Source organism: Grampus griseus (genome assembly GCF_964374135.1).
Source record: "Grampus griseus genome assembly, chromosome: 12".
Classification (NCBI taxonomy): Eukaryota; Metazoa; Chordata; class Mammalia; order Artiodactyla; family Delphinidae; genus Grampus; species Grampus griseus.
In genome coordinates, this window is record NC_139006.1 from 5,275,471 (window position 1) to 5,284,627 (window position 9,157).

The 9,157-nt window shown below is 46.4% G+C and overlaps 1 protein-coding gene and 1 pseudogene across 2 annotated transcripts; one reads left to right on the forward strand and one right to left on the reverse strand.

The window, feature by feature from the left end:
* Nucleotides 1–2,210, forward strand: UBC (ubiquitin C). Its single transcript, XM_082667411.1, has 2 exons — nucleotides 1–158; nucleotides 992–2,210. The coding sequence occupies exon 2, from the start codon at nucleotides 995–997 to the stop codon at nucleotides 2,138–2,140; it is 1,146 nt and encodes a 381-aa protein (XP_082523537.1). The 5' UTR covers nucleotides 1–158; nucleotides 992–994; the 3' UTR covers nucleotides 2,141–2,210.
* Nucleotides 2,211–7,079: 4,869 nt separating this feature from the next.
* Nucleotides 7,080–8,867, reverse strand: LOC309830983 (large ribosomal subunit protein uL11-like; annotated as a pseudogene). The gene is made up of 2 exons: nucleotides 8,858–8,867; nucleotides 7,080–7,532 (listed from the first exon to the last, which is right to left on the reverse strand). The product of its transcript is annotated as a large ribosomal subunit protein uL11-like (transcript).
* Nucleotides 8,868–9,157: the final 290 nt, after the last annotated feature.

The window sequence follows — 9,157 nt, forward strand, 5'->3', positions numbered from 1 at the left end:
AGTAGTCCCTTCTCGGCGTTTCTGCGGAAGGATCTAGCGGAGCGGCGCTACCTGTATCTATATAAGGCAGCGCCGGCGGGAGCCGTGCGCAAGCAGCTTCGTGAAGTTTGGGAGTGGAGTTGCGGCTTTTCTGCGTTCGCTGCCGACACCACCATTTGGTAAGGAGGGGGCCCGGGGGTCTCGCGGCCGCGGGGGGCGCGGGGTGTCGACTTGCCCGCTGCGCCAGAGGGAGCAGCCGAGGCCTTTAGTCACCCGGGGCCGGCTAGCAGCAGGGCAGCCCTGAGAGGGAGGAACGCGGCAAAATGGCGTCCGTTCCCCGTCTCTCGGGGAGGGAAGCCGGACTCCGAAGCGGGCTGTGAGGTGGGAGAGAGAAGATGGGGGGCGGGGGAGGGGACTGCGGCTGAAAAGGAAACGCGGGAGGCCCGTGAGGCCTCCGTGGCGGCGGGGCCCAGCCTTTTGGGGAACGGGGTTGGGCGGCGTGTGAGGGAAGCGAACATGAGGTCACGGTTTGACTCGAGCGAGAGCTCGGTTTCCCGTCCCGGTAAGGGGACAGTAACGGCCGACGCCACGGAGCCGTCCTGCCCCCGCGGTGGGGGAGGGGACCCGCTCGCCACCGCGGTTCCGAGACGTCATCCCTTCCGTGGGCTCATAATCGAGGGTGGGGCCGCCTGCTGGTCTGTGCGGAGGGAGAGTTTTTCTGGTCTCGGGGCACAGGGTTTGGGCCTGGGGTGGTCGCTGCCGTGTTGGCAGGGGACAGCCAGCCAGTGAGGGGGGAGGGTAAGTGAGGCCCGCGAATTGACTGCTTTTCTTCCTTAAGTGCGTGAAACGTTGGTTTTGACCTTATTTGTCAAGCTTTTGAGTTTTTGGGCAGGTTAGTCATTTGGTTAGTATATAGTGATGTATAATTTCGTAGCATTAGGTATGTGTTGACCTCTGAATTACCTGTTAAACGTTGGGGTTATTTTTTGTGTTAATTTTTTTGTTGCAACAGACAATGCAGATCTTCGTGAAGACCTTGACTGGTAAGACCATCACCCTGGAGGTGGAGCCCAGTGACACCATCGAGAACGTCAAGGGGAAGATCCAAGAAAAAGAGGGCATCCCACCAGACCAGCAGAGGCTGATCTTTGCCGGGAAACAGCTGGAAGATGGGCGCACCCTGTCTGACTACAACATCCAGAAAGAGTCCACTCTGCACCTGGTCCTTCGCCTCAGAGGTGGGATGCAGATCTTCGTGAAGACCCTGACCGGCAAGACCATCACCCTGGAGGTGGAGCCCAGTGACACCATCGAGAACGTGAAGGCCAAGATCCAGGATAAGGAAGGCATCCCCCCAGACCAGCAGAGGCTCATCTTTGCAGGCAAACAGCTGGAAGATGGCCGCACTCTTTCTGATTACAACATCCAGAAAGAGTCGACCCTGCACCTGGTCCTCCGTCTTAGGGGTGGCATGCAGATCTTCGTGAAGACCCTGACCGGCAAGACCATCACCCTGGAGGTGGAGCCCAGTGACACCATCGAGAACGTGAAGGCCAAGATCCAGGATAAAGAAGGCATCCCCCCAGACCAGCAGAGGCTGATCTTTGCAGGCAAACAGCTGGAAGATGGCCGCACTCTCTCTGATTACAACATCCAGAAAGAGTCGACCCTGCACCTGGTCCTCCGTCTGAGGGGTGGTATGCAGATCTTCGTGAAGACCCTGACCGGCAAGACCATCACCCTGGAGGTGGAGCCCAGTGACACCATCGAGAACGTGAAGGCCAAGATCCAGGATAAGGAAGGCATCCCCCCAGACCAGCAGAGGCTCATCTTTGCAGGCAAACAGCTGGAAGATGGCCGCACTCTTTCTGATTACAACATCCAGAAAGAGTCGACCCTGCACCTGGTCCTCCGTCTTAGGGGTGGTATGCAGATCTTCGTGAAGACCTTGACTGGCAAGACCATCACCCTGGAGGTGGAGCCCAGTGACACCATCGAGAACGTCAAGGCGAAGATCCAGGACAAGGAGGGCATCCCCCCAGACCAGCAGAGGTTGATCTTTGCTGGGAAACAGCTGGAAGATGGGCGCACCCTGTCTGACTACAACATCCAGAAAGAATCCACTCTGCACCTGGTCCTGCGCTTGAGGGGAGGTGTCTAAGTTCTCCCTTTTAAGCTTTCGACAAGTTTCATTGCACTTTTCTTTCAATAAAATTGTTGGCATTCTCAAATAGTGTAATTTATTTCTTTTTAATAAGTGTTTGCAGAAGATTCTTTTTAATTAGGGGTGGGGTGTGAGGGATCAAAGTTTTGGTCTACCAGATGATTCTGTGGTAACCTAGAGGTAAGCAGTGTCAGTAAAAGGTGGCCTTAACATAGAACTGTAGTGGGTGAGTATAAATAAAACCCAGACAAGTTGGAGGTTGAAGTTAGAATTTTCCATGTGGACGCTTAGATGTAGGTTTACTTGTAAACTACTGACTTTAAAAATACTGAGTTTGGGTGTGGTCCCTGAGAGTGGGAGAGTTTCTGGAATACCAGCAGGGAGGAGCTATTAGAGGGCCGGGGTGGTGGAAGGGAACCTACAGAAAAATCAGTGTTAGTACATAGCTCTGTTTAAATTCCCATTGAGCTACATAGAAAGTCATTTGACCAGATGTTTTTTAAAAAGGATGTGGCAATGTGTTTTTGAATTTTATACAGCAGGGTCTTACTATCTATTGTATACATATTAGTGTACATATGTCAATCCCAATTTCCCAATTCATCACACCACCACCCCCTGCCACTTTGCCCTCTTGGTGTCCGTAAGTTTGTTCTCTAGGATGGGGCAGTTTAATTTTTACTAAAGTCTCATTAGGCGTTATGCTAGAAAGTTTAGGAGTTAGTAGCTAGAGAAGTAAAACTATTGTCATAATTTTTGCTAAGATAAAGTTGTCAAGATTCCTTAATTTTCTGTGAATAGGTGAAAGATTTGTATATAGCTAAATGGGTGGGTGAAGACATTGGCTCTTGGTCTTTTATAGTAGTGACTTACCAATCAGATGCTACTGGTAAGTATCTTTGTATGTCATAACTAGAGCCAAAGGTGAAAGTTGCAGGGAAGCTGATTTAATATAAGGAGCTGGCACTGGTTGGTAGGTACCCCAGAAGTCAGAGGCTTATTTGAAGGACTCGAAATAAGGGATTGTTCTCCAAAGAGCATCACTCCCGCTAGCTTCTCCCTTCCTCTCTCCCACTTTTAGGGTATGCATGTGTAACTTCTGATGCAGAGGAAATTCTGTATTACTGCCAGTCCTAAAATACCTGAAGTCAACAGGCATAAGTCCTCGCTTTAGGGCATCACAACTGGGAAATGCCATTTGAAAAGTCTGTCTTAGGCAAATCTGTTTCTTATTGTGAGTTTTCACTTCATTGACACCAGAGCATGTATAGTTCACTGGATTTCCGTGATTCACCCATGCAAATGAACATACAGGTCGAGAAGCAACATTACAGAAATCCCTGGAACTCCACCAGCACCTGTAACCACGTCCAGTCGCTGTGAGTAGTTTTTGTGTAATTTTATTGCTCATTAAAAATAAGTGGTCATAGCATAGGGGTAAAACGTCAATAGCATCTTGAAAATGACCGCCGTGCAGGACAGGCTTTGCAAGCTTCCTAGGGCGGTGTTAGTGATGAATGCTTTGTCTTCGAGTGTGAGGCGGTCAGTGGCTAGTGATGTTTCAGAATGTGGGGCTGGGTCAGCTCATGGGGGGAACCATGTGTGCGACACGCAGTTAGAAGGATCTTGGCATTAGAGCATAAAGCTGTGTGGGTGTCCTAGGGGTGGGGATGCTCAATGGAGAACTTGCTGAGGAACACTTGGCTCCTTCCTGTCAAGTTTAATGAAAGAAATTGCTAACTACAGGTGTAAACACTAGAAAAGATTTGAAAAACAATTAAAACCAGTAAAATCAGTGATGGTACAAACTATATGTAAATATATTAAATATTAAAATATGCATAAGATAGTACAAACATTAAAATCATGATAAAGGAAGTGAAAGTTACACATAAGCTTACTCCCAGGAAAATGAGTATATTTGCCTTTTACTGTATCTAATTACAATGTATACATTGTTTTATAAAGTCAAAGGTAGCCCACCTAAGTTCCTAAGTAGTTAACTAACCATATTCCTTCCTAGTGATAACTAATTTTAAAGTTTGGTATTCCTTTGGGCTTTCCTCCTGTGTAGTAAATACATAGAGATGTATACATAAATACAAATAGGACCATTCACAGCATAGTGTTTCTCAGCTTTTTTTTTTTTTTAAACTAGGTAATTATGGACATCTTTCCATGCCAGCATATCAGGATCTCCATCATTTTTAATACTCCAGCTAGTACTTCATTGTATAGATGATCTGTGACTTAATTTAACTTGTCCACCAACATTTGATTCTAGGTTTTTGCTGTTACAATCCTGCTGTAAAGTACATCCTTATACACATATCTGTCATATACTAATATTTTGAAAGGATAGCATAAAAATACAAGATTTCTATTTAATAAGGCTCTTGGGGATAATTTTAAAAATCAGCCTTAAAACATTTTTATAAATAATGATTACTGTATTTGTTCCTGTCTCGTATTTTCCTACTTTTATCTTTTTGAGTAGATAATACGTTCATGTGTTTCAGACATATAAAAAGTTTAAAACAGTATATAATGAAAAGTTTTCAATTTTGTCTCCCAGCCACTTGGTTCTCCACCTCCCCTAGTATGTGCTTTCAGAGTTTCTCTATGCATGTACAAGCGACTACTAATTATTAATTTCCCTTTATGCAAAAGGTAGCATACTGGCTTGCCGTCTGTCCTGCACCATGCTTTTTCACTTTATGTCTTTTATAGTTTTGACAGAGTTCTAATATCCTTTCATTATAAAGGAAAAATACCTTTCATGTAATGTTCTCAAGAATAAAGACCCCGAGAGCAACACAATCCCTAGTGAACATTTACAGGACCCTTCACCCAACAAATACAAGCATGACAGGAAAAATAGTGATATAGTGATGAACGAGAAGCGTTTCTATCATCAAGGGATTCTGAGGCTGAAGAACAGAGATGCTCGACTTGCTCAGTTTCGTTGAATGATCTTAAAGCACCCCAAAGTTTGGTTTCACACGTGAGTTAATACTACGTAAGGATTCATTTACATAGATGTGATTGTGTGAATCTTGAATAAACCAGAAGAAAAATGCGTGGCTCATTTGTTTAGTGTTCCTTTCTATGTTTCGTCTGAAAGCACAACGAAGTCCTCGTCAAATTATTATAAATACGGTCCTCAGAGAGGTATGCTCTTTAGAGATTGGCAAGCGCTTGTTGACTCAAGGATGTCAGCCTTAGTGTGCAGTGATATCTCTGCCGGAAGAGGGAGCTACTGGAACAGACTTTGGTTTAGTCATGAAGCCTGCAGCGCCCCCAAGCGGTGTGGCTGACTAGGCAATTTGTGCTTTTACTTCTTTCTCACAGTGGGTTGTTTACTCATTGGTAAAAGTTAATTTACTGTCCTCCCAAATGCCTTTTACTTTATCCTGTTTCTGCCGGTCCTGAAGCCATCTCCATTTTTTAAAAAAATTATTTTTTGGCTGCGTTGGGACTTCGTTGCTGCATGCAGGTTTTTCTCTCGTTGCTGAGAGCAGGGCTACTCTTCATTGAGGTGCGCAGGCTTCTCATTGCGTGGCTTCTCTTGTTGTGGAGCACAGGCTGTAGGCGCACGGGCTTCAGTAGTTGTGACGCACGGGCTTAGTTGCTCCGCGCCATGTGGGATCTTCCCGGACCAGGGATGGAACTCATCCCTGGTTCAATTGCATTGGCAGGTGGATTCTTAACCGCTGTAACACCAGGGAAGCCCCAAGCCATCTCCTTTTCCATTCCAGCTGGAATGACTCCTCCATAGCATCTAACGTAGCTATTATTCAACGTAGATTCTCTGTTTCTTACAGTATCTCATCAGATCTAACCCCTCACAATGCCCTTCTCCCTGATTCTCTTATCTGCTGACCACTTTCTTTTTCCCCATATGCTCCCTGACATTTTCTACGTCCTTGTTTCACTCCAGCTGCTCCCTCTTTCTAAAATACCACCTTTCCCCTATGTCTGACTTTAATAAAAACAAGTCTATAGCCTTGGCTGCAGTAAGGAAAGAGCTGGGTTCCTGGGACAGCACAGAGAGGTTATATTGCAGCCCAGAGAAGGCGTGTATAGGATGGCAAGAGGTCACTGGCAGAATTTCCTGAGGCAGGAGGCTGGCTGAGCAGCAAGGGGCTATCAGCACAGATTTGTGGAAAGTGTAAGCATTCCTCAGAAACCCCCAAAAATACCAGGGAAGGGAAACTGGTAAGTGGACTTCCTAGAGGCGGTCACACACAATGCAGAACAGACCAGTCATATGGGCTTTAAAGGAAATGCTGACTCCTCCACACTGGCCCACACAGATGCTGGGTCACAACTCCCTGCCCCCTCCCTGTTGGTCATTCCCCTGGCATAGTCCAACCTGATGGGCTTCACGAGAGGTTTCAAAGGCCCCCGGCCAAATGCTCGAGACTGTAAAAAACACATTGTATCCAATATATGAAAATTACAAGATTGAATTTAAATATTTTAGAATCTTCAGAAGGTAACACATAAACTGGCACAGACTTCAGTGCTGACATAGGGGCTTGTATTTAATGGGGGTACTTTTTAATGCAAAATAGAATATGAAATGCTTTATATTTGCCTGTGGCATCCAAAGTAAAAATGTCTAGAGCCTACGTGGGTCTTAAAATGGCCCTGTTCTTTTCTTTCATTTAAAAAGAAAATTGAAAACAGATTAGACATTTTTTTTTCAAATGTTTCCCTGCCAAAAGAGAATTTTGAACGTTTTTGGAATAAATCATCCCAAGAATGTCAGTATAGCTGATTTATTTTTTGATCCAGGATCCAGTAAAGATTCATGCTTTGCATTGGTTATTATATCTCCTTTATGTTTCTCTCTCTCTCTTTTTTTTGGTTTGGTTGTGAAATGATTCTTTATTTATGTGCTCCTTTATTGAAACACTTCCCTTTCTAGTTTTTAACTAACTGGGCATTGCCTGGCACCACTGTTGATGTCATCTTTCATGTCGTGATGGTGGTGGCCATCAGCACAGACTGGGCAGTGCTCAGGGTCTCTTGATGGTTCCAAGAGAATTCTCTCACCAAAGACTGGTGCTGCATCTGTCGAGCAATGTTGACAGTCCCATCAAAGTGATACTCCCACTGTGCTTAATGTTTTTCTGCTGCTTTCCGTCTCTTGGCCGTTCCTTGAGGACTTTGATGATCAGTGCAGAGGCAAAACATACCACCTCAGTCTGAGCCTGTTGGTTCTGAATGGTCAGTTTCACTGTCATCCTCAGACGCTTCCAGTCACTGGTTGCCTTGGTAATGTCATCACCAACCTTTTTTGGAGACAGACCTACGGGGCAGATCTCAGGGGTCACGGCAGATGTGGCACTGAATTCCCCACCAGTGTACCTCAGGCACACAACTTTGAGAAACCGTGGGTAGGTGGCTGTACTTTAACCATATCTGTGTTGTCAGGCCTGAGGGCCTCTTCTATCCTAGTCCAGGGGAGAGCTAACCTTCTCTCTCTTCACACAACACCTCTCCTCTGTCTCTCTTTTTCTTTGGCTGTTCAGCGTGGCTTGTGGGATCTTAGTTCCCTGACCAGGGATTGAACCCAGGACCTCAGCAGTGAGAGGCAGAGTCCTAACCACTAGACGGCCAGGGAATTCCCCACACCCTCTCTTTCTCTTAATCTAGAACAACCCTATGTCTTTTGTATTTCCTAGGACACTGACTGAAGAACCAGGCCAGCCGATTTAACTAATGTCTCCCGTTCTGGATTTGTCTGATTGTTTCCTCATATGTGTGTGCCGTTTTGAAAAATATATATAATAGAACACATTTATTGTCTCCCAATTTGCACTCCACCTGTCTGTCCCTTCGTCTTTCTGTCTCAGCTAATATCTCCTCTGTGTCTTCCTGTTCCAGCCAAAGTCTCAACCTCTCTTTCATCCATCCAGTCCAATTCATCAGCAAATCCCATCCACTCAGCCTCTAAAACATAGCCAGACTCTTGTGGCTCTTTCTCCAGGCCAACACCCTGATCCGAGGCACCCATTTCTTTCATCTTAACCCCCGAACTGGTCTCTGCTCCCACTTGGGCCCTGGATGACCCACCCTCCTCCAAATAGTGTGGGATGTGCAGAGTTCCAGAAAGTTGATGGCTTGAGCCTATGTTCCTCGTTCCTCATTTTGGACTCACTCTTTGGGCAAATACAACCATCAGGAGGATGTGAAGGGCATGGGGAGGGGGATGAGGCCCAGGGGACCCCCAGAAGGTGACAGTGTGTCAGCACATGGACCGCCGGCCCTCGTGTCCAGGTCTTCCTGCTTGCTGGTTTGCCATCCCAGTTAGTTATTGAAAACAAGAAGCCCTCCCCTGCGTAAAAATCCCCAAAGACCAGCAGTCCTATCTCTCGGCCTCATTGCTGCTCTTCTGCCCCTATTCATTCTCCCTTAGCTGCACAGTTTTCTTTATGGCTTAGAAACAGCCCGAGGCTTTTCCTGCTTCAGGGCCTTTGCACTCAGCTCTGCCTGGAATGCCCTCCCCTGGATCTTCCCATCAGAGGACCCACCTCCTCTCTCAGGTCTCAACTCCAACCTCCTTTCCATGACCACCATTTTAAACTAGTCCACTGGCTTTCAACTAGTCTCATCCCATGATCCACTCCTAGGTCCTTCATAGCGCTTCTCAGTATCTGGAATTTTCTGACTGGTTGGATATTTGTCTACTGTTAGTTCCCCTACCTGTTAGCATACTGATAACTCAGTCCTCATCATGCATGGCACTCCAATCCGAAAATTCTTCGTTGTCCTTTTATTTTTTTAATTTTTTTGGGCTGCTCTGTCTGGCCTGTGGGATCTTAGTTCCCGACCAGGGATCGAACCTGTGCCCCTTGCACTGGAAGCTCAGTGTCTTAACCACTGGACCGCCAGGGAAGTCCCAGTCCGAAACTTCTTAACGACTCTGAGACCAAGGCACGGTGAACGTCCAGATTTTATTGATGTAGAAGCTGAGGTACAGGGAGGGCACCAGGCAGTCTGGCC

Coding starts and splice junctions, on each gene's coding strand:
- UBC (XM_082667411.1), top strand. CDS start 995: ATGCAGATCTTCGTGAAGACCTTGACTGGTAAGACCATCACCCTGGAG.